General features: G+C 41.8%; 1 protein-coding gene and 1 long non-coding RNA gene across 4 annotated transcripts in view; one reads left to right on the plus strand and one right to left on the minus strand.

Annotated features, from left to right (window-relative positions):
- LOC140736986 (uncharacterized) overlaps window positions 1-11,675 on the minus strand; it is a 143,611-nt gene extending 131,936 nt beyond the window's left edge. For all 3 annotated transcript variants that reach the window (XR_012101042.1, XR_012101043.1, XR_012101041.1), the window contains exon 1: window positions 11,560-11,675. This is a non-coding gene — a long non-coding RNA (uncharacterized lncRNA). The remainder of the gene's footprint in view (window positions 1-11,559) is intronic.
- A 111-nt stretch (window positions 11,676-11,786) lies between these two features.
- Window positions 11,787-25,578, plus strand: LOC140736984 (PDZK1-interacting protein 1-like). Its single transcript, XM_073063050.1, has 4 exons — window positions 11,787-11,917; window positions 21,578-21,704; window positions 23,379-23,471; window positions 25,205-25,578. Exons 1-4 carry the CDS (start codon window positions 11,854-11,856, stop codon window positions 25,287-25,289), a joined length of 369 nt encoding a protein of 122 aa, XP_072919151.1. The 5' UTR covers window positions 11,787-11,853; the 3' UTR covers window positions 25,290-25,578.
- The last annotated feature ends 456 nt before the right edge of the window (window positions 25,579-26,034 follow it).

The following is a 26,034-nucleotide window of genomic DNA, read 5'->3' on the forward strand; positions in this document are numbered from 1 at the left end:
CACAACATGGGAGATGATGGGCTCCACAATTCTCAAATGCTGCAGGGAGGGGCCCGCCAGTGTAGATGGTGCTAAACCACCCCCACCCCCCATCACACTCTGATAAAGGGAGGAGCCAAGCCTCAAGAAGCACTAACATGATTGCATGCAACTGATGGTAATACCAAACACAAAGTACACTGCAGATGCTGTGGTCAAATCAACACCTACAAACACGCTGGAGGAATTCAGCAGGTCGGGCAGCATCCGTGGAAATGAGCAGTCAACGTTTCTGGCCGAGACCCTTCATCAGGACTCGACGAAGACCTGACGAAGGGTCTCAGCCCGAAACATTGACTGCTCATTTCCATGGATGCTGTCCGGCCTGCTGAGTTCCTGCAGTGTGTTTGTACGTGTTGGTGGTGATACCAGCTGTCTGACTGCACACCTGCACTTCAGAAGATGTTTCTTGCCATAAATGGAGTTGCCATGGCTACATTAAAGGGCGGAGACCAGGTAAGTGATTGTAGGCTAATATCTAAAACTTATTTTCACATCCCACTTACACATTATACACCAATATTTATCTGGTGTTCTGATGTAATTTCACTTCCCAAAGATATAAGGTTCGATAGGTTAATTTGGCCACTTTAACTTGCTCTTACTGTGGAGGTGAGCTGTGAAATCTGGAAAGCTGATGGGAATATTGGCCAATGAGCGTAGGACTACGTAAACAGGTACTTGGTGGTCAGTGTGGACTCAGGGAGCCTCGGGACCTGTGTTTGTGCTCTATGACACCATAAAGGATGAAGGTACATCACCCTTCAGTTTGACACTCCAGACCTCAGTTCCACATAGGGTACTTCAGAGTTGAAATGGGCTGATGACCTGAAACGTCGACAGTGCTTCTCCTTATAGATGCTGCCTGGCCTGCTGTGCTCCACCAGCATTTTGTGTGTGTTGATGACCTGAAACTTCATTTCTCTTTCTACAGATATTGCCTGAGCTGATGAATGCTTCCAGTATTTTCTGATGTTTGGCAGTTTAAGTAATGTTTAAATTTTCCCCATTCCAAACTCCTAACATATTCATTTTAATGGCTGATGTATAATATATTGAGTTGGTTAGAGTTTAATCCTCCTCCCTTTAAAGACATGTGCAAGGTTGAAAATTAAACTCTGTATTTTATGATCCAATTAACAAAGATGACGCACAGTTTTACTGTTCACTCAGAGGACCGTAAATTAACTATTCTGTGCAAGGAATGTGCATAATCTCTCAATAAAAGAAGCTTCCTCTTAAGATTGAAATCAAACAAGGCTTTTCAATCTGACACATTAACTGTTTCTCTTTCTGCAGATGCTGACTAACCTGTTGAGTTTTTCCAACATTTTCTTTTTTTTTGTGCTTCATAAGGGTGTCTGGAGATCAAAGACAACCTGAGAGCAGGATTAAAAGTAACAAGATGAAACACATTAAAGCTGAACTGAGTTATTTTACATTATACTTGCTTTTACAAAATTAAAACCCAACCTAACCATGCCCACTCAAAACTGATTTGAGCCTGAGTGCTTTCATTCCCCATACCTGATTGAATAACCAATGCAAGTACAATAACTTTAAGCATCCCATCTGCCTGCTTGAAGATTAAACACCAAATACTGATGAAGAACAATTCACAAAAATGGTAATTCTAAGTAAATCTTTCTAACCTGGGTAAAGCACTAAACAAGGCCTGACCAGATCTCAAACACTACTTCAATGTATATCTGACCAGAGGTTCTCTTGCGTTCAAGTCAACGAGCCAGGGCACACACTCAGAATCACAAACAAGAGAAAATCTGCAGATGCTGGAAATTCAAGCAATACACACAAGATGCTGAAGGAACTCAGCAGGCCAGGGAGCATCTATGGAAAGGAATCCAGCCTACATTTCGGGATGAAAAGATGGGAAGAAAAGATGAGGAGCCAGAGTAAGAAGGTGGGGGGAGAGGAGGAAGAACCTCAAGGAGATAGGTGAAACCGGGAGGGGGGGGGGAGGGGTGAACTGAATAGCTGGGAAGTTGATTGGTGAAAGAGATACAGGGCTGAAGAAGGGGAAATCTGATAGGAGAGGACAAAAGGCCATGAAAGAAAGAAAAAGGGGAGGAGCACTGAGGGAAGTGATGAGGAGATAAGGAGATATGGAAAGAGAGGGAAATGGTGAAGGCAGGCCATTACTGGAAATTTGAGAAATCGATGTTCATGCCATCAAGCTGGAGGCTACCCAGATGGAGTATAAGGTGTTGCTCCTCCAACCTGAGTGTGGCCTCACCATAAAAGTAGAGGAAGCCGTGGACTGATATGTCGGAATGGGAATGGGAAGTGGAATTAAAATGGGTGGCCACTGGGAGATCCCGCTTTTTCTGGCAGATGGAGCACAGATGCTCGTCAAAGTGGTCTCTCAATCTACACCAGCTCTTGCTGATATACAGGAGGTCACACAAAGAGCACCAGATACAGTAGATAACCTCAACAGACAGAGGTGAAGTGTTGCCTCACCTGGAAGGACTGTTTGGGGCACTGAATGGTGGTGAGGGAGGAGGTGTAGGGGCAGGTGTAGCACTTGTTCCACTTGTAAGGATAAGTGCCAGGAGGGAGATCGGTGGGGAGGGACGAACAGACAATGGAGTAGTATAGGGTGCAATCCCCACAGAAAGCAGAAATGGGGGGAGGGAAAGATGTGCTTGGTGGTGGCATCCCACTGGAGATGGCAGAAGTTACAAAGAATTACCTGTTGGATACGGCGGCTAGTAGGGTGGCAGGAGGATAGGGTGAGGACAGACATGCGTGAAATGGAGGCAGCATTGATGTTGGAGGAAAGGAAGCCTCTTTCTTTGAAGAAGGTGAACATCTCCTTAGTTCTCAAATGAAACACCTCATATTGAGGACAGGTGTAGTGGAGATGGAGGAATTGAGTGAAGGGGTGGTGTCTTACAATTAACTGGACGGGAAGAGGTATTGTTCAGGTAGCTGTGAGAATCAATGGATTTATAATAGACATCAGAGAATAAGCTGTCTCCAGAAATAGAAACAGAGAGATGGAGAATGGGGAGGGAGGTGTCAGAAATGGACCAGGTAAATGTGAGGGCAAGGTGGAAGTTGAAGGCAAAGTTGATAAAGTTGATGAGCTCCACATGAGTGCAGGAAGCAGCACCAATACAGTCTCTGATGCAGCATAGGAAAAATTGTGGAGTGGTACCGGTGTAGGCTTGGAATGTAGACTGTTCCACATAGCCAACCAACAGGCAGGCATAGCTGGGACCCATGCGTGCCCATGGCTACCCCTTTTGTTTGAAGGAAGTTGGAGAAATTATTGAGTGAGGACAAGTTCTGCCAGATGGACGAGAGTGGTGGTGGAGGGGAACTGGTTGGGTCTGGTGTCCAGAAAGAAACGGAGGAGCTTTGAGGCCTTCCTGGTGGGGAAGGAGGTGTACAGGGACTAGACATCCATAGTGAAAATAAGATGACCGGGGCCAGGGAACATGAAATAATCAAAAAGATCAAGAGCATGAGAAGTGTCACAGATGTAGGTAGGAAGGAACTGGACCAGGGGGCAGATAAAACTGAGTTGAGGTATTCAGGTATAAGTTCAGTGGGGCAGGAACAAGCAGAAACAATGGGTCTACCTGGACAGGCAGGTTTATGGAACTTGCGTTGGAGGTAGAAATGGAAGGTGCAGGGTTATGGGTTGGTAGCAGTATATGGGAGATCCCCAGAGTTAATACATTCAGAATGCTTTGACTGTTTTATGGGTTGTAAGGACCACTACACTGGACAACAAAGATCTTGCTTCTTGAATACTTTTGGGTGTATCTGATGGATTTGGGCTGCTGATCATGAAATTCCAATATCACACCCCATTTTTTTGAAATCACTGATATTTGTTAATTCAAGTCAATTAAAATGTTGCCCACTATGTAAGCTGAAAAGTTTTCTATCTTGTGCAGGAATGCCTGGGTATGCTTAGGCAGGGTGGATGCTGCATGGCAGGACAGGTTTTAGAAAGGCTATAAAAGCATCACACACACACACACACACACACCGTTTTATGCATTGTTTACATGTATATCAATTTGTTATCACATGGATGTGCAAGCTCTAAGCGCATAGCATATTGTATGTACTCATTATAATATACTAATTGTATTTTCCGCTATATTTGTGATAGCAAAATGTCTCGGCAATGTTGCAACAGCTGTGAACCAAATATGCTTGGTTATATTTGTGGTGAGTGTACACTTCAATCTCAAAGATGGAGCATGACTCCTCTTATTAAGAAAGCCCATGAGCTCCATTTTGGGTATAAAATTGGAGACCAAGATAAAGCCTGGGCTCCTCCCAATTGTTGCACAACATTCGCTGTTGATCTTAGAGCTTGGCTCAGAAGTACTCGAAGGCTGTTCCAATGATATGGCAAGAGCAGAAGGATCATAAGATATAGGAGTAGAATTAGGCCATTTGGCCCATCAAGTCTGCTCTACCATTTCCTCATGGCTGACCCAGTTGTTCTCTCAGCTTCAATCTCCTGACTTCTCCCCACATCCCTTTGTGCCCTGAGCAATCAAGAATCTATCAACCTCTGCCTTAAATATACTGAACATAAAGATTTGGCCTCCACAGCCACCTGTGGCAAAGAATTCCACAGTTACCACACTCTGGCTAAAGAAATTCCCCCTCATTCTGTTCTGGAAGGGCACCCCTCTATTCTGACATTGTGTCCTCTGGTCTTAGACTCTCCCACCATATGAAACACCCTCTCCACATCCACATCAAGGTCTTTCACCATTTGATAGGTTTCAACAAGGTCACCCTTCATTCTTCTGAATTCCAGTGAATACAGGCCCAGAGCCATCGAAAGCTCTTCATATGATAAGCATTTAGTCCTGGAATCATTTTCGTGAACCTCCTTTGAACCCTCTCCAGTTTCAGCACATACTGTCTAAGATAAGGGGCCCAAAACTGCTCACAATACTCCAAGTGAGGCCTCACCAGTGCTTTATAGGTTTCAACTTCATATCCTTGCTTTCATATTCTAGTCCTCTTGAAAAGAATGCTAACATTGCATTTGCCTTCCTCACCACAGACTCAAGCTGCAAATTAACCTTTAGGGAATCCTGCACAAGGACTAGAATTGCACCTCTGTTACTGGTATTTTCTCTCCATTTAGAAAATAGTCAACACATTCATTTCTTCTGCCAAAGTGCATGACCATACACTTCCCAACACTGTATTCCATCTGCCACTTTGTACATTCTCCTAATCTGTCTCGGTCCTTCTGTAGACTCTCTACTTCCTCAAAACTACCTGACCCTTCACCTACCTTCATATTGTCTGAAAACTTTGCAACAAAGCCATGAATTCCATCATCCAAATCATTGACATATAACGTAAAAAGAATTGGTCCCAAAACGGATCCCTGTAGAACACCACTCTTCATCGGAAGCCAACAAGAAAAGTCTCAGTTCATTCCTATTCTTTGCCTCCTGCCAATCAGCCGTTCTTTTATCCTCGCTAGAATATTCCCTGTAATATCATGGGCTCGTAGCTTGTTAAGTAGCCTCATGTGCGGCACCTTGTCAAAGGCCTTCTGAAAATCCAAGTACACAACATCCACCGATTCACCTTCATCTATCCTGCTTGTTATTTCTTCAAAGAATTCCAACAGATTAGTCAGGCAAGATTTTCCCTTGAGGAAACCATGATGACAACCACCTATTTATCATGTGCCTCTAAGTACCCTGAGACCTTATTCTTAATAATCAACTCCAACATCTTCCCAACCACAGAGGTCAGACTAACTGGCCTTCTTGAAGAGTAGAGTGACATTTTCAATTTTCCAGAATTCCGGAACAATTCCAGGATCTAGTGATTCTCGAAAGATCATTGCTAATGCTGCCACAATATCTTCAGCCACCTCTTTCAGAACCCTGGGCTGTATACCATCTTGTCCAGGTGACTTATCGACTTTCAGACCTTTCAGTTTCCCAAGAACCTTCTCTCCAGCAATGTTAACTTCACACACTTCATGACCCCTGACAACTGGAACTTCCACCATGCTGCTAGTATCTTCCATATTGAAGATTGATGCAGAATACTCATTCAGTTTGTCTGCCACTTCGTTGTTCTCCCATTACTACATCTCAGCATCGTTTTCCAGTGGTCCAATATCCACTCTCGCCTCTCTTTTTCACCTTCTGTATCTGAAGAAACTTTTGGTATCCTCTTTAATAATATGGGCTAGTTTACTTTCATATTCCATCTTTACCTTCTTAATGACATTTTTTTTAGTTGCCTTTTGTTGGTTTTTAAAAGCTTCCTAATCCTCTAATTCCCCACTAATTTTTGTTCCATTATATACTCTCTCTTTGGCTTTTCTGTTGGCTTTGACTTCTCTTGTCAACCACAGTTCTGTCATCTTTCCTTTAGAATACTTCTTCCTCGTTGGGATATATATATCCTGATCCTTCTGAATTGCTTCCAGAAATTCCAGGCATTACTGCTCTGCCAGCATCCCTGCTAGTGTTCCTTACCCATCAATTCTGGCCAACTCGGCTCTCATGCCTCTGTAATTCCCATTCTCCACTGTAATACTGACACATCTGACTTTAGCTTCTCCTTTTCAAATTTCAGGGTGAATTAAATCATCTTATGATCCCTTGCCCTTAAATATTTTTTTTTTTACCTTAAGCTCTCCAATCAATTCTGGTTCATTAGAATTGATGATCCAGAATAGCCAATCCCCTAGTGGGCTCAACCACGAGCTGCTCTAAAAAGCCATCTTGTAGGCACTCGAGAAATTTCCCCTCCTGGAATCCAGCAGCAACCCGATTTTCCCAATCTACCTGGATATTGAAATAACCCATGACTATTGCCCTTTTCTATCTCCCATTGTAATCCTAACTATTGTTTGGGGGTCTATAATAAACACCCATCAGAGTCTTTTACCCTTGCAGTTCCTTAGCTCTATCCAAAATGATTCAATGCCTTCTGACCCTGTATTACCTCTTTCTAATGGTTTCTTTTATTTTTTTTATCCAATAGAGCAACACCATCCCCTCTGCCTTCATGCCTATCCTTTCGATACAATGTTTATCTTTGGATACTAAGTTCCCCGCTATAATCTTCTTTCATCCATGATTCAGTGATGCCTACAACATCATACCTGCCAACCTGTAAAAGTGCTACAAGTTAATCCACCTTATTCCGTAAACTGCACACATTCAAATATACCACTTTCAGTCCTGCATTCACTCTTTTTGATCTTGTCCACCCTTTATGTTCCAACTCATCCTGTTGACTGCAATTTTGCCTATCAACAGCCTCTCCTTATTATCCCTGTTTGTAAACCAGCTATTTCATCTTCAGCACTATCATCTGCCTCTCCAATGAGACTTCTTGCATTGAAATATATGTAGCTCAGGACACTAGTTACACCATGCTCAACATTTTGATTCCTAACTTGGTCTGAGGTTTTACCAACATTTGACTCCACAACCTCTCCATTTACTGTTCTGGCACCCTGGTTCCCATCCCCTGCAACTCTAGTTTTAACTCCACTGTGCAGCATTAACAAACCTTCCCAGTAGGATAATAGTCCTCTTCCAGTTCAAGTGCAAACTATCCCAGCTGTACAGGTCTCACTTCCCAGGAAGAGATCCCAATGATTCAAAAATCTTATGCCCTCTCTCCTACACCAACTGCTTATACAGTATTAAGCTGTACAATCTTCCTAGTTCTGGCTTCGCTAGCAATCCTGAGATCACAACCGTGGAGGTTCTGTCCTTTAACTTAACACCTAACTCCCTGAACTCCCTATGCAGAAGCTTGTCACTCATCCTTCCCATGTCATTGGCACCTATGTGGCCCACCACTTCTGGCTGTTAAGAATGCTGAGAACTCAGACCAAGATATCCTGGACCCTGGCACCCAGGAGATAACATACCATCCAGAAACTTCATTCTCGCCCACAGAACCTTCTGTCTATTCCCCTAACAAATCCCCTATCACCACAGCGTGCCTCTTCTACCCTCCTATCCTTCTGAGTCAGAGAGGTAGACTCAGTGCTAGAGACCCGTCCACTGTTGCTTTCCTCTGTTAGATCATCCCCCTCCCAACAGTATCCAAAGTGATATACCTGTTGTTGAGGAGGGTGGCGACAGGGGTACTCTGCACTGGCTCCTTAACCCTTTCCCCTTTCTGACTGTCACCCAGTTTCCTGTGTCCTGCACTTCAGGTGTAACGATCTTTCTATATGTCTAATCATCCTCTCAGCCTCCTGAATGATCTGGAGTTCACCCAGTTCCAGCTCCAACTCCTTAACGCGGATTGTTAGAAGCTGCGCACTTCTCGCAGTAGTAGTCATCAGGGACACTGGAGGTCTCCCTGCCTTCCCACATCCTGCAAGAGGTGCACTCAACTATTCTGCCTGGCATTCCTAATTTCCTAGCTGAGCAAATATAAAGGGAAGGGGAAAAAAAGAAACCCTGAGTTTTCCTTTCCTTCGCTTTCTCTGACTGAAGCCTCTCTTTGCTAAAGCCTCGAAGGGCTAAAGCTTCAAGATCACCACTCTGACCCTGTCCACTCATCTGACAGCTGTTGAGCTTGCCCCTGCCTTCCTTGAGTTTGTTCTTGCTGATCAATCTCAAATGCTGATTGGTCCCTGGTCAAAGCTCTTTTTTCCTGTAGTGACCCACTGCCCTGTTGTCTATTTGGGCAGTGGACCTGACTGAGATCCCCTCCTCTCAAAACTCCGAAGTCCAGATTGGTCTCTGGTCAAAGCTCTTTTATGACAGACTGCTGCTTCTGTCTGAGCAGTGTGTCTGGTTTCACCGCTAAAATCAAGAAATTCATCGAATACCCCAATTTCCCTTTAGCCATGAAACCTCTGCTGCACGATAATCGTCTTCCAGTGCCGAAGCCAGCGCAGACATGGAGTCTAGAGAAGGCATGATGCCCAAGCCAGGAATGGAAAACAACACAGATACTAATACAGATTTTGAACCCTTTAAGTCGAGTGAGCCTCATCTGATAACTCAATCTGAGTTAAATGATCTGGTCAGCGACTTGGGTTTGTCAAAGAAAAAGCGGAGTTACCAGGTTTAAGACAGCAAAGATGGAATCTGTTGTCACCAGGCACAAAAATGTCCATGATGGATTTTGAGATTTGAGACAAATATTTCCTGGAATAACTGGTGCCAAGATTAAAGAAGGCATTTTTGTTGGTCCACTAATCAAACAGGCCATCAATGACAGGTAATTTGAAGAACTTCTAGTGTGTAGGACTGAAGAAAATCACATGGAAGAACTACAGAGCACCTGTTGCAGCTGGTTGACAACATATTTCAAGCATACAAAACCATGAAGTGCAACATGTCACTAAAGATTCATTTTCTGAATTTTCATTTAGACTTCCTCTCTGCAAATCTTGGCACTCTCAGTGATGAGCATGGCAACAGGTTTCTCCAGAACATTATGGTCATAGAGAAATGGTATCAGGGCAACCGGAATCCATCAATGCTGGCTGATTACTGTTGGGCACTTAAGTGAGAAACTTCAGACACCAAAAACAAGCAAAAGTAATCAATAAAACATTTTTCGCTTAGTTGAACCTTTGCAAAGCATCAGTACAATTATGCAATTAAACGTATTATATTCATAAAAAGTTAGTTTCTTGTTTCTCCAAATTCCTATGTGATACAAGTAGTCTGAAATTATATTTGTGTTCAGCATCAAGCGTTCTATTAACACCATATAAGGATTCTGAGGAAGCAATATTTTGACATCATCAGTACCAGGTGCTGAGTCTTTGCACTTCTTATCCCCAACTTCCAATTGCTCGGTCCCTTTCAATTATTTCATCCTACTCCTTGGACATTGGTCTATGCTAACCAGCCTGATATCATCCTGCTGCCCTATTTAGCTCATATCCTTTCTATTGTAAAGGCTTTATACCTCCACCTCTACCTCAGTCCAGTTGCTGCTACTGTTTGCCAGCTCCAGAATAGACAATATTTCTACCTACTTGTAAGAAAGAAGCTAATCATTCTTAGTTTAACAGCATTCCTCGGATCGCTGACATTCATTTAAAAAATAACCCATGGCACAGGTCATGGACCTAATACCAAATCTATTGCATCCAATGACAACCTGCACATAATTTATTGTACATCTTGTGAGTAAAGAAATGTTGAAAAAATAAGTTGTGCAGTGGAATAAAGAGGTTTTGCTTCAGTTAACGAGAGTATCGATGAAACCACATCAGGAGTACTATTCATCACATTGGTCTGCTTATTTAAAAAGGAGAATATTAAAAAGGAGCAGTTCAGAGAGGGTTTATTGTAATAACATCAGGAAAGGATGGATTGTCTTATGAGGAAAGGGTGGACAGACTACTTTCATAACTCTTAGAAGAGTAGATTAGTTCCCAGGAGGTGGTATAGATTGGATGTGGAAATGCTTCTTCTTGTGGGAGAATCAGAACTAATAAGTAAGAGTTCACCGATAATGAATCACTGAGGAAGAGCTGAAATGAAATTGTTATCAATGGGTCAAGAATCTTTGAAATTCTCCTCCTCAAATGTTGAGAGAAGCAGAGTCTTTTAATATTTTAAAGGCAGAATGAGCAAGGCTCTCCATGTGAACCAGGCAAGAGGTTACTACAGGAAAAATGGGCTCTGGAACTTACACCTGCTAGTAGTACGTTGGTAGGAAGATGATCTGCTGACTTGCTAGAATAGTGTGTGTGTGTGTGTACCAGAGGGTATGACAGGTGATCACAGCAAGGGAGGGGTAATGCTTGAGAAGATTTCATGATGAGGGATTGGGCAAAACAAAACAAATGCTTATTTTTATCAGGGATGAGATCAGGAGACCAGGAGGTGCATCTAGTGGATACAGAGAAGTCCAAGTGAGAAAGAATCAGAATCAAGTTTAATATCACCGGCATATGAAATTTTGTTAACTTTGTTAAAATAAGTAGTGCAAACACCATAAATTTAAAAAAAAAGTAGTGAGGTAGAGTTCATGGGTTCAACGTCCAGTTAGAAATCGGATGGCAGAGGGGAAGAAGCTGTTCCTGAATCGCTGAGTGTGTGTCTTCAGGCTTCTGTGCCTCCTACCTGATGGTAACAATGAGAAAAGGGGATGTCCTGGGTGGTGGGAATCCTTGAAGACACGCCGCCTTCCTGAGGCACGGCTGGAGTTTAGGTCCTCAAAGATATTGATGCTCAGGAGGCAATATCTCTGAGGGCATTGAATGAATCAAGGAGGGAAAGTGGAGTCAGAGGAGATGCAGTAATCTTCATTTGATTGGCGTGGGGGGGGGGGGGGTGTTGACCAGTTATAGCCACAGTGGAGATGTGTAACTGCTCATTTTTGCCTCCGAGAGTGGCCGAAACTGTTGCTTCACCCAGAACACTAAAAGAGTCCAAAATAAACACACAGCACTTCCTGGTGCTACCGTGTTGAGCACTAGGCTGGAGTTACGCTATCCATGCCAGTGGTAAGTGCAGGTTCCCGAGGAAGGATCAGCAATATTACCCGAGCAGTCGGAGCTCAGCCCTCCAAGCTTCTCGTGGTGCCTGAACGAGCTGTTCATCCAAAAGTCGTTGTTTGCTGCGAAGTTATGATCGCTGATTCCGTGTGACAGTAACGAGGAGGTTCAACTTTCCTTTTTGAAAAAAAAACTCTTGCAACGCTACAGGAAATGTCAGGTAGAGGAGGCGTGGTGGACATACCCGGAGCTCAGATCCCCAGGAATGCCAAACCTCAGCCAGTGTGCAACCAGGCAGCGATAAGGTCCACTCGGAGTCCGGAGTCCAGTTGTCGCCCGCGATGTTTCACAGCCTTCGCTTTTGCTGCTTTTTTCTCGCGTTCGTCTCGGTACATGCCCAGAACGGTAAGTAAACATTGTTTAACTTAACCTGTAAACCCGAAGAGTAGCATTGCTCTGAAACTGAACGAAACTCAAATTCCAACTTTCGGTGTAAACATACGGCTTTGCCAAGTCTCTGAATGTATTACCATTGCGAAATTTCTATTAACAAAGACAGGTGAATCATATAACACAAATGACATGAAACAGTTCCAAATACCTCTACGAGTATTTCGTTACCTCTGTAAATTAAACTATCATCGATTAACACTCAGAAATAGATGTCTTTTCTTTGGAAACATTGCAGGACCTTAACGAACAATAAAACCATTCATCTTTTAGCAGCTTAATGCCCCGTGATGGAATCCGCGCGGTGTACTTTTCCCAGAAAGAAGATGTTGAAATCCATCGGAAGGAAATTTCCTGTTCAGGTTTCATTTCCGTGTTTAGTACTCTGACCAGCGTACATTTAGAACGGTGCACGGGGAAGCTTCATGGAGGGGAGATTCAGAATAGGTGAAGTACGCATTGGTCAGTGTCTCTCGGCTGATCACTACTTCCATTCAGGACGCAACAGGACTTGGACCCTGTTTACTGTTGCGAAGAACTAACCTCTCTCACCCCAATGTCATTTCCAGTACGTAACTTAAACCCGAATTAAATGCAAACAACTTCTGGACAGTCCAGCTGCAAATAAATTCGTCAACGTTGGATAACTATCCTGTTTCTTCCGCACAGTCCCCGTTACTATAGTGAATGTGAGGGTAAAAAGACCAGCGTTTGGGAAGCCTTTTAGGACCGAGATGAGGAGAAACTTCTTCACACAGAGAGTGGTGAATCTGTGGAATTCTCTGCCACAGGAAACAGTTGAGGCCGGTTCATTGGCTATATTTAAGAGGAAGTTAGACATGGCCCTTGTGGCTAAAGGGATCGGGGGAGGGGTATGGAGAGAAAGCAGGTACATGGTTCTGAGTTGGATGATCAGCCATGATCATACTGAATGGCGGTGCAGGCTCGAAGGGCCAAATGGCCTACTCCTGCACCTATTTTCTATGTTTCAGGAAGCCAGACAAGGCTGTAAAATGGCACAGTGGGCTCTAACACTGAATTCTTTGACGATTTAGAGTACAGGACCCGATGTGTAGTGAGTGAAGTAAGCCAGGAAATGGGAGGCCTGCACGTTTCCTTTGGTCAGGTAATGAGCACACAACCCTTGCATGGCCTGTCCCTAGCTACCATTTAGATAAACTGAACATAGTCCATTATAATTGCAAAGTTATTGGCCGACAACTTGACAGGATAAGCCATAAGGGAAGGTCAAAGACTGGGGATCCTGTAGCAAGTGTAGCCTTTCAAACATCTACAAGCCAGAAGCATGATACCCAGGGTCCACTTTCAGTTGCAACAGCACTGGAGAAGCTTGGCACTATATGTCATTTAATTGACATTCATACATTAAAACATTGAATTCTTCCACCAATGATGATATTAGCTACAGTGTAGGTCCGCCATCTAAGGAATGTACTTGTTATTACTCACCAGGACTTCTCTAGCAACACTTCACAACTTGAGACCTTACCAGCAAGAAGCACTGTAAGCTCACAGGAGCACCAGAGCCTACCATCCTGACTTGGAACTACACCTGTTATCATTGGGCCTGCATCCTAGAACATGCAAACTAAAGGGCTGTCAGAGTACCTTCATGGATAGGTCGCTGCAGTTCGGGAATAACAAATGTGGGAATTAGAAGCAAGAGTTCAGCACCACAAACCCATTCTGTCATTTAGTATGATCCTGGTTCATTTGCTTATACTCTCAGTTCCATATTCCATATTTATGCAGAAATCTCTCACCCGTTTGCCCATAAGTTATGTGTCTCCAGCTTTCCAGTCTTTGCTTCCACCTTCCAACTACCCATAATCATCTAAGAGGAATAGTTTTGATACAACCTTCTCTTGATCAGGCAACTGCTTATTTTCAAAGAACGACCCTTCTAAGTTCTTGCAGTAAAGAAAGCATCCTCTTCACATACACCAAGATCCTTTAGAATCTTGCATGTTTCACAGTATCTTTGCAGTTTTCTAAACTTAAACAAGATACAAGACTAGCACATCCAACTTTTCCTGCCCATTCCAGGTGTTTGGTCTAGAGAGTAGCTCTATTCCAACTTTTAATAAGGTGGCCAGTTCTGTACAGTTCACACAATACTATAGGTGTGACTTTACCAATCCCAATGTAATTGCAGCATAACATCAACGGCCATTGAAAAAAGGAGACTCGTCACCATGTTCTCAGTGGCATTTAAGGATGGGCAATAATGTTGGCTTCACTAGTGACCCCTATATATAAAATCCACAGATTGTTCCCTGGAATCTAGCAATTGCGTGTTTACTTCCTATTGCAATGAATTGGTGCTAATAGCTAAACCTTGGAATTACAGACACGGTACACCGCATTGGAATTCCATGGGTACTGTCAGAAACTGATCTAGACTTGACTACTATGGGCTCAACCCAAAACAAAATGTTGGCCAATACCTCTTTATAAAAATCCCTATCATGTGTTTGCTATTGACCTTACCACCAGCACTTAGCCCAAACTATTTGGTTGATGGGGAAAATAAGCCATTTACTTCAAGTTCAAGTTTAATTATCAGTCACCCATACATGAATGTAGCCAAATGAAGCAGCGTTTTCTTCTGAGGCCAAGGTGCAAAACATATTACCATTATCACAGAGCACAATGCACACATAGCACATATGGTTATGTTAGCAGGAAAACATAGTCACCAAAGAAGTCCACAAGCCCCTGAGTGACATGGTCTGTAGATTGATAGTGCATGGGATATTGTCCTGGTCCAGCTTGTCCTTCCATCAAGTGAACACTGGAGGGCAACACTGAGCAAACACTGGAGGCCAGCACCAGCAGCCAGGGCCAGCCCCCAATCCAGTATGGATTCCAGCGCACCCACAGAGACCTCTGTTCTCTCCCACTCCGTTTCCAGTGTCTCCACTCCTGGGCGGCTGCAACAGGTGACACTGCAGTACGAGGGTCTGGACCACACACAACTGAGGCAAAGTAGCTTCCTGTCGCCCTGTTCTCACAAATAAACCAGTGAACTGGACTTGCCATATTCTACATTACCAGTGTCCAACAGGGTCTTGTGATCACAAGAGAAGCCTCCAAGACAATCACTCGCACCAGTTGTTGGGCCGCACAACCCATCAGCATAACATTAGTACACAATAAGTCCAGGTGACGACACAGCAACGGTATTTAGTAAGTCCAGATCTGTCTCTATTGAACAGCTCACTGATGGGGTAGACCTGCAGCACTTGATTTTCTTAATATGCAGCCATGTCTTGCAATCATGAAAATGACATAAAAGGCAAATAATTACACATTTACTTGGACCCAGGGATGCTGCTGCATCTAAGCGCACCACCGTTGATAGCTTTCAAACCTGTCAAATCAAATCTGTGAGCCTTGTTTTGACAGTCACAATGCCAGCAGGTAAATCACAGTGCTGTTGGTTACTTACCTATCAGAATATGGACATCGCTGCTAAGGCCAGCATTTATTGCCCAACACTAATTGCTCTAGAAAAGTTGATAATTAACCACCTTCTTGAACCACTGCCACTCTTCTCATGAAGATATTTCCAATGATGCTACTGGGTAGGAAGCCCAGGATTTACACCCAGCAGCAATGAAAACGAGATACTACAAGTCACAATGGGAACGTAGAGGAGAACAAAGAGGCAGTGATGCTTCCATATTTCTGATACCTTTGCTCTTTTCACAAACTTGAAAAGTACTTTTAGAGTAGCCTAGATGAGTAGCTGCATGCACTTCTCATATTTCCCTATAAGAGTTCATAGAAAGAGGCCATTTGTCCCACTGAATCTATGTCAGTTCTCAGAGCATGCTCATCAGACCAATTCCTCCACCGATTTCATGTGTTCATTAACTCTGCCCTGATTCTCCCAGTTCCCACCTCCACCAGGGCTAACTTATCAATCAACACATCTTTAGGATGTGAGAGGAAACGAGAGCACCTGGAGAGACCCATACTATGATATGGAGAACCTGCAAACTTCACACGGACAGCATCAAAGGTCAGGGGCTTCAGCAGCTCTGCTTCCTGAGATGCTCTGTTAATTGAGTGGTGTTGAACTTCCTGGGTACTTCTCGAGCTTCCCTAATCCTGGCAAGCAGAGTGTTCCTTTGTACAGCTACCCTGTGCTTTGTAAATTGCAGAAATACTTTTGGGATGTCAGGAAGTGGGGATAGTCACCAATTAGCATATAGAAGAGCTTCTATGAGTCCCACCCAGGGTGCAAAATACTGGGGGAATGCTTTCATAATCATTTTGGGTCAAGGGTTTCAAGGTGATTCAACTTGGCCTCATTTCAGCAGCAGAGATAAGGTATTATGTTCTAGAACCGTTTGTATTTCCAGCAAACTATTTCACTTTAACTATAAAACTGGCATATGGCCAACAAAGTATAAAGTTGCAAGGTCTGTTCAGTCTGAAAAAAAGAAGAACACATGGAAACCAGTTAAATACTACACTATTACCCTGTTCTCAGTTTTCAATAAAACAATGAAAGGGATCAACAACAGTATGATCAAGAGGGACTTACCTGCAGTAAACTCTAAGGATGCTGATATTGGGTTCTGTAAGACCTCTTCGTGGCATCAGTCCAAACATTGATTAAGGACTTGCCACCTAAAGATTAGGAAGGAATAACTGGTTTTAATATCAAGGTAGCATTTTAACTAAGAGCAGAATTAGGAAGCCAAAGGAAACCAAGGTGGTCCTTCTCTGCTGACTGGAGTTATGTGTAGTACAGAGGAATAGAGTCACCATTGCTGGAGGTTAATTAACTCAGCCCAGGACAACTCTGTTGGAGCTGTCCAGGTGGCATCCAAGACCCAACCTTATTTAGCTACTTCATCAATGTTGTTCCTTCCATCAGAAGGTCAGAAGAAGAGACGTTAGTTGAACGTACAATATTCCATTGTATCTCCTCTGATAAAGTACACCTCATATGAAACTTGACCAGAATAATATACAATATTTGGCTGTGATAAGATGAAACTTTATTTATCCTGAAGGAAATTATTGTTGCAAAGTTGCTTAGTCAGAAATATATACTTCAAAATGGAAACTGTAAGCACTGAAGTATGAAAAATAATACAAAATGTGCATTAAGAAACAAAAGTGCAAAATACAGATGTGCAATGAAAACATATACTTATATACTTAAGGAGGAGAAGTTGTAGAGTCTAATAGCCACGGGGAGAAAGGATCTCCTGTGGTGTTCAGTAGTGTATCTCAGTGGAATCAGTCTGTTACTAAACTTCCTCCTCTGTTTGTCCAATATGTCATGGAAGGGGTGAGAGGGATTGTCCATAATGCTCTGTAGCTTCTGTAGCATCCTCCTCTTAGACACAACCACCAGGGTATTCAGTTCCACCTCCAGAACAGAACCAGCCTTCCTGATGAGATTATCGATCTTCTTGGGATCAGCTGCTCTCACCCTGCTGTCCCAGTAAACCACAGTGTAGAATAGAATGCTGGCCACCACTGAGTTGTAGAACATCTGTAGCATAGTACTGCAGACATTGAATGACTAGAGTCTCCTCAGGAAATACAGTTGGCTCTGTCCCTTCTTGTAGAGCCCTTGTATTTTTAGACCAGTGCAGTTTATTATCCTGGATGACTTCCACATCAGTTTCCTTGAGGGAGATGGGAATGCAGGGTGTTTTCATCTTCCTGAAGTCCACCACCAACTCCTTTGTCTCAGTGATGTTGAGCTGCAGGGGATTCAGCCCACACCACTCAACGAAGTTGTCCACCACTCTTCTGTACTCAGCCCCTTGACCCTGGCAGATACAGCCCACAACTGCCAAAATCATCTGAAAACTTCTGCAGGTGGAAGGACTCTGAGTTGTGTCTGAAGTCCGAGGTGTAAACGGTGAAGAGGAAGGGGGACAGGACAATCCCCTGAGGTGCCCCTGTGCTGCTAACCACAGTGTCTGATACACAGCTCTGCAAACTCACATAATATGGCAAGTATGTTCATGGCACCCAAGTGCTAGATAATGATTATCTCTACATATCCTTGGTACTCAATAGCTCATTATAATTGAATTATTAATGATTGACTAGGACAGGGGTTGGCAAACTTTTTGACTTGTGGGCCACAAAGGGTTCTAAAATTTGACAGGGGGGCCGGACCAGGAGCAGATGGACGGAGTGTTTTGGTAATACACCTCATAAGAGAAAATAAAATATCATGGGATATGTAGAAAACATGTGCTTTAATTTCAATTGAAAATGAACAAATGCATTACAACAAAATATCTGTCTTTGAAGTCCCATGGTATTTAGCTATTTATTGAAATGACTTTTAAAACACTAAAAATTAAATGAATAAAATACAGCTTTTTTTTAATAGTAACAGTTATTATTTTAAAGCACTGAAAATTCTGTTATCCTTCAAGATATTATCATCATCACTCTCCTCCTGACTGTCTTTATTTCAAAAACGGTAGGAGATGCAGGTCTACTTGTCCTGCTCCTTCTTATTCAATTGTCCCTTGTGCCAAAACTCAACAACGACCAGCACAAGGACAGAACAGTGACAGCGCGCCAGTATGCGGAGCGCGTTATTTGATCTGGAGCGCATTTTTTATTTTGAGAACGTACGTGCACCTGCGCACTACTCATGTCCATCACTTAACAGAAATGACATGTAACATGTAAGGCTTATTGAAAAAAATATTTTCAAATGCATTTTTTACATAACACAACGAAGAAACTTATTTTTAGTTTCAGTGGGAACAGTGTTGTTGGTCTCCCTTTTTAGCCAGCGCATCAAAGTCTGGATTTAGTTTTGTTGTGGCGATTCTCAGGATGGATCTGAGGTGTTAACAAGGTTTATTAATATAATTTCATCAAGTTCTGCGGGCCGGATTAAAAAGCTTAACGGGCCGCATATGGCCCGCGGGCCGTAGTTTGCCCATGCCTGGACTAGGAACTTTTCTGGACTCTTAACATGAATATTTTGCCCATGAATGCAGGTCAGATGCTAGGAATTCTGTGGCAAATGTCTCACTTCCTGATTCTTGGCCAAAGATCATGAAAGTTGGCCTCCATGCATTCCCAGTTTTGATGCCGATCTGACTCCTACTTTTTATCATGTGAAGTATGTGGAGCCCCAACGCTCTTCCACTTCGTTCTACTAATGCTAATTCATGGTCTTCTAACAATGCCTTTAGCAGTGTGGTTGTAGGAGGTGCTGGTCACAGAGGGGTTGAATCTTTGTGGATGCAGAACACATTCACAGCATGCACTGGTTTGGATGCTCAGACATTATCACTGAAAATTAGTCTTTCGCCTTGCAAGTCACATAAGAAAGCAGGAACAGATGGTGCTGGGAGGGACCATTGTGGAGAGTCTGCACTAATGGGCACAATGCCATCAAGCTCTATTTATCTAGATCCAATGCTGTATTTTATGGGATTTGATGATAAAGAGAATCGCTGCTTATTTGAAAAGCGAGTGGAATTCTCCACCATGTGAGCACGTGACTCACTCAGAGAATTATGATGATGTATCATGGAGTGAATGAACTCTAGATGGATTTTACTGTATGTATTTGATAGAGTGACCAATTCTGTCACACATTGGAAGTCCCGATTCAATGGGGCCATGTATGGTTTGTCTGTAGGTGTGTATGATCTTGAAGCCATCCTGTCTGCTGTTTGAGCTAGGATGGCAGGATTCTTTGCACTAAAGTATTCTCCATAGAGGAGCAGCAGTACTAATGTGGAAGGGAAACTTCCACCTCATCTGTTGTCCCCCCGCATCACCACACCCAATAAGCATGCACAACAGCATGTCGCCACATGCTCTGATGACAACGTCCACAATGTCGTTGCAGCAGTATACAGATCATCCCTTGGTTACAAACACCTCACTTATGGACCCCCACCCACTTACAAATGAGCCCCCATAATATTATTAAATTTAGAAGTCTGATAGATGTACATACGCTCATTTTTACAGAGAGCAGAACTAATGCTCTCTCTATCCACTTCTAGTATGTATGTTTTCTTATCAATCTTCTGTCCTTTTGATTCTTTCATTACCATACAATAGAGATATGGTTACTCTCTGGTGTGATTTTTGTGCATTTGCTAACATGGACAAACTCAACTTACGGACCTATTCTTTACTTGGGACTGTCTGCAAATAGTATTTCTTCTAAATGTTTCTTGTAATGCCACAGTGGTTTGGAATTGGAGATCCTAAAGGTGATTATAAAGGAGTCAGACAAGGTAGCACACTCTTTGGGCAAATAGTTCTGCTTCCTCACATCTCCAGTGACCCGAGTTCAACTGTAACCTCTGTCTCTATGTGTGTGAATTTTCCCTGGGTGCTTTGATTTCCTCCCACAGAATAATTTTTCCTTAGTGAAGCTGCTAGGCAGGTGAATCAGGGGAGCTGATGGCTCTGGGAGAGAGAATAAGGTTACAGGGAAATAAGCCAGATAATGGGATTGCTCTGACAGCCAGCATAGGGCCAATGGGCCAAAAGGCCCCTTTTGTGTCCTAGAGGAAGCTGAGTTCCGAATTTTCATAAATCTATCATTACAACAGCAACTATACAATTAATGAAAAATATATTTGTGGTGAACTACATATACCTGTCTGGACACGCCCCCCACGCTGACTGCTCCTGTGGCTCCTCCCACGGACCCCGGTATAAAGGTGATTGGAGACACCACCCCGGCCTCAGTCTCCAGGATGCAGTGTGGTGGTCAATTGCTGCTTGTTCTTTCTTCCAGCCAATAAAAGCCTATATCTCACCTCACGTCTCAGAGAGTTATTGATGGTGCATCAATATTGGCGTGGATTGTGCAGTTTTGTCAGTTGTTATAATGGAAGCTGCTTGGATTCAAGCACTTAAATGATTACAATTGCCAGACTGCTATTGTGCACCATGAAACATGGAAAAGGAAAAACAACAGATTTGGAGGCTGACTCCCGCACTTCACCTTGTCAAGCATTTAACTGCAGAGACTGGTCATGCTGGATTGTCCAGAACTAGACTGCTACTTAGAACTTTAACTTGGATGAGATTTTAGTCCTGTAGATTATGGGGCAAAGTTGAAGATAAGATCTTTTAATTAATTCTTTAGTGTGTTTTATGTTTTAATTTTATTTTTAGACTGATGACATTTTTTAAGTTTCTATCTTTTAAATATCTATTTCAAATGTAAAATTTTAAACGTATCTAGATGTCGGAGACATTCGAGATTTTTTAGGAATGACCTATTGGTTTCACAGCTGCCAAAGCTCCAAACCCAGCTCAACCCTTCCTCAACTCCCTTCCCCCTAACGCCAGTTCTCCAGCTACAGGTTGACTTGGGAGTGGAGTCCTTACTGTCCTGCACTCACAGCTTGTAGACCCTCCACACTTAGCCAAAGCCAATGACTGCAGGCAGCAGGCTCAGTCTAGCACAATCCTGACCATCACACCCACAGTAACTTATGTTTTCCTTTAAAATCATCACAAGTTCGTCATTGAATCATTTTCAATATGTGGTTGAATAACTGAATTCCATTAAATGTATTAAAGTTCTGGTGATTTTGATCAATTTTCCCACAGGTGAAACTAAAGAACAGCCTAGGAGAGTTTTGCAACCCTGGCTTACAGGGATCATTGCAGTAGTTGTGTTCCTGTGCCTGTGCTTTATTGGATTTATAGTGAATAAAATCTGGTGCAAGAATGCTGAGTAAGTTGCTAACATCTATTATTGCATGAACTTTTTATTTATAAATTGATGTTGGAAATATTTCTGGAAATCACAATTATTCTTCTAATTGCACAATTTTCTTCCTTTCCCTGGTCTCTTAAGAAAGGAATTGGCTCCATGGGATCTTTATCACAGCTCCACCAATGCAGCTCAGGGTGATGCATCAAAGTAGCCATATAAATAAAATCTTATCCTTACAATTAGTTTTGAAAGTCTACAGACTGGCCTCATACACCCCACTCACTGAGTTAAGATTGTAGGAATAAAGTTTTATGATGTGAAAAATTGTTTTAACTGTCAATTAAGTGTGTATAGTGTTTTATCTAATGCTTTGGACAAAAGCCACATGTGCATTTTAAAATGCATATTATATATTTGAAGCAGAAAGGGAAAATATTGTAAATGCCTGCAGGGCTTGTGGCATCTGTAGGGAGTGAAACAGAGACAGCGTTTAAGGCCAATAAACTTTTATCAGAATGAAAGAACTAACCTGATGGAGAGTCCTTGGCCTAAAATGTCATATATGAAAAAAATTGATGTTGTTTTCAGTTCCATGGGGAACTGATGGCAAAAACTGTTTCACACAATAGTACCCTATAAAATACAGGTAATTAATTCCTTAATGTTTATCAGGTAAAACAACTATATAAAGGAACATAAATTTACAAGGTATTGATTAATAGCATTGATAATAGGATTTTCCAGAATTACACAATGAACATTTAATCAAAATTTTAATGAAAAGCAGTAGGAGTTGGAAATACAAAATAAAGTCAGAAAATGCTAATGGTAGATTTTGCCACAGCACAGGTCTTCTTCTGGAAACATTAACTTGGGTTCTTTTTCCACACATGCTGTTTGACATTCCGAATAGAGTTTAGAGTTTATGGAGTTCACTGTTTATTATCTTACTGACATCGGCACAAGAATATGTCTGCACAAGTGGAATGAAAACACACTTGTAGTAATAACACAAGCACATAGCATCATATAAGCAACATTCATAAGAAACACATAAATTAACCATAAATTATACACATTTCTTCACAAGAAAACACAAGAACAAAAAGAAACAAAGTCCATATTAATGCTGGTGCAAAACTTCAGTGATTTGGTTTTTGCCGGTTGGTTCAAGAACCGAATGGTTGAAGGGAAGTATTGACAGTATCCTTGAACCTGGTGTTGTGGGACTTCAGGCTTCTGTACCTCCTACCTGATGGTAACTGTAAACTAACCTGGATGGTGAGAATCTCTGATGATATAGTAGATCTTCCTTTTGTGAGGCAGTACCTCCTGTAGACACTACCGATGGTGGGAGGAGTCATTTACTGTCAGCAGCCTCTTACATTCTTGCGCATTCAAATGACCATATTAGACCACGGTATGTTATCAAACATTACTAAACATTCAATTGGTATGGGTTAGGAAGACCTGTCAATAACCAAGAGCTGTAAAGGAAAGTAAATTAATATTTGGCGATTTCAACAATGGATGTTTTATTAAATTACATGGAGCTCTACAATGTGACAGTGATACATCATGGAACATCCAGCAATGCCAAATGGTTCAGAAAGCAGTTTGTAACACAGAACTTGAATTTCATAAAGAAAATTGTATATGAATAATCTGAAAAGTATTTTTCACTTGCTGCAGAGTTACTAATCATCTGGAATCACCAGCACTGGAGCCTGACTACGCAAACACCAATGGAACCCCTGTTACAGGATCTTCTTTAGAAGATGCGAGGTTAGCCAATGTCTAACACTTTTCTCAGTGTTCTAAATTTGGCAGCACAGTTCTTAGCACCGTAGTAGGGTTTAAAAACGTAATTTGCAAAACAAAGCCAACTTAAGAGATGATAATAAAATTATTTGAGGCCCATTGTCTCTGAAATATATTTATAGAATAATCTTGACACAAAGCTTCACAAATTGTGCTTCATTTATCTTATTTCAATGGTGACAACAATGAGTACTCTGTACTCTAGAGTATATAGAACTGAAAATGGTCCCCTCATCATCACTGTCATAACTAGTCATTCATTGCTTTTTATTCAAGCCGATCAGTTATTGAACTAGTTTTCAAATTCATTGTATCTTAATACTAAAATAAGCTGTAACAGTTGTTGCTTTTATTTGAACCACACACGGAAATATTAAGATGATAGAAGATTGATATACATACATACATACAGATTAAGGCATATTTTCTTTCTGTTTAAAGATTTTTGCCCTGAAGGAATTATTCTCTTCTTTTCCTATTAACACAGTTGGAAAGCCCACGGGGATTGTCCAAATGCCTGATTTAAATTCCACTCATAGAGTGGGAGTGTAAGCAGTCATCAAAAACAGTGAGATGCCCAGCTGGCTGTAGTTGTACCGTCACATCGCAGCCCGTTCATGTGGGTGAAGGCAAAGCTATGTAGATGTGTACTTATAAATATTTACACACAGCCCTATTCTCAATCTTTAGTAGCCAGTAATATTTCATGGCGTAGAAAATAATTAGTAGAAATTCATTGAAAGTAAACGTGTCCGGTGCTGTGTTTTTGTCAACTAACGCAGCTGTGACTGGCCTGGAACAGATGTAGCGTGCTGGCAGCATGAGATCAGGTGGTACTGCTGGGGCTGCCAAACTTTGTGTTGCAGTATTATGTTGGCACTGGTGCAAAGCAAAAGATCCTGATGTGTCTGCACCAAATGTAGACAGTGAACGAGACAGAAGCATTTCATGGCTGAATAAAATTTCAAGCAAGGCTTGAACTAGTTTGCCATGTCCAGTGCAATTCTGAATGGATTTAAAAGTATTTGATGTGCATTCTAAACCACGGGAAAACTGGCAGCAATATTACAGCCAAATAGTAAAACAAAGCTGGTGTGATTCAAACAACAGAGCATAGTGCAATATTTATTGTATACTTTAGCATGTTCTTTTTAATCATATCTGGAAATCCCACAATAAATATTTGTATTCCTGATAAGAATAGACACTTCTGCCACTTTCACAGCCCCTGATAGATTTGGAAGTGCAAATGACTATGCCCAAAGTAAAACCAAGACCCTTCTTTGGCATACTGGTGATTTTTTTTGTGCCATTTTTTCTCCTCTTCACTCACTACAGACTCCTACTGAGAGTTGTATCATCTCTGAAAGTTCAGAGTCTGTGTTTGAAAAGGATTATTTAAATATTGTGGTCAGCTTTGGCAAATCAGATGTTGTATTTAACATACACAAATGCATTCATTTCATCATTTCATCTACTGAGACTAAATAACATGGGAACTGGTTGATTATGGTTATTGCTACAATTTATCATACACGTAATGTTCTTTTCTAAATCTTCATATCATTATCAGTTCACATATTGATGTGTACCTTAAAGTGAACTATTTTTAATCTAGAGGAAAATAAGAGCACTATGGTTTTAAGAAAAAATTTACTGTGTACTTCAGTACTGATTACTCTTTCCTGTGACTACAGATCAAATGAACATCCAAATGCCTATGAAAATATATATCAGACCTTCAATGATGAATCACCGAAGATAACTGTAACTGAAATGTAATATTGTAAATCAAAGAATAGTTTCCAGAAGATCTGTTTAAAGTAATGAGTTGATTTCATATGATCCAATGACACACCATATGTTTTCTTCTTTTGAATATATAAACAGAGTGCTATGTATTTGCAGCTTCATTTTGCAGTCTGAGTGCTTCATATATATGATATTTTATCAGTTCTTTTAATGTATCTTTATGTAATGATTTTATTCTCAATGTTAAGGGATAAGCAGATGATCTGTTCTTCTAGCTTCCTGGAGATATGCAAGAATAAATCAATACTGTTCAACATTCTGTTTTTTTTTGTGTACAACTTCTTGAACTACGTGCACTAGATCTTTCAAAATCAGCCAAGTACTGAACGGTTAGAGAGGCCTTTGGATCAAGCCTGAGTACTGCTGCATGCAGTCAGCGCATTCCCAAATCTGCTGTGAAACCAGCCACTAGGAGGTGCACAAACACAGCTCATAGAGACTTTGTGAGGAGGTAAAATCAGCTTCAAAGTGATTCAGTGAAGAAAGCACCCATCGTTTAGAATGACATCAGTAACAATAGTCTACTTCAATTTGTTACTGGAATTATGGTAATAATTTTTCCCGTGCTTTCAGTTTTACTCAGAAAAGATGTTTGCCAGTGAGCTTCATAGTGAAGACACCATAGAGACTGCAGATGCTGAAAATCTGGAGCAAAGCACACAAATTGCTGGACAAACTCAAGAAAAAGAAAGCTGAGATCCTTCATCAGGACTAG

The sequence above is a fragment of the Hemitrygon akajei genome, chromosome 12, assembly GCF_048418815.1.
Source record: "Hemitrygon akajei chromosome 12, sHemAka1.3, whole genome shotgun sequence".
Classification (NCBI taxonomy): Eukaryota; Metazoa; Chordata; class Chondrichthyes; order Myliobatiformes; family Dasyatidae; genus Hemitrygon; species Hemitrygon akajei.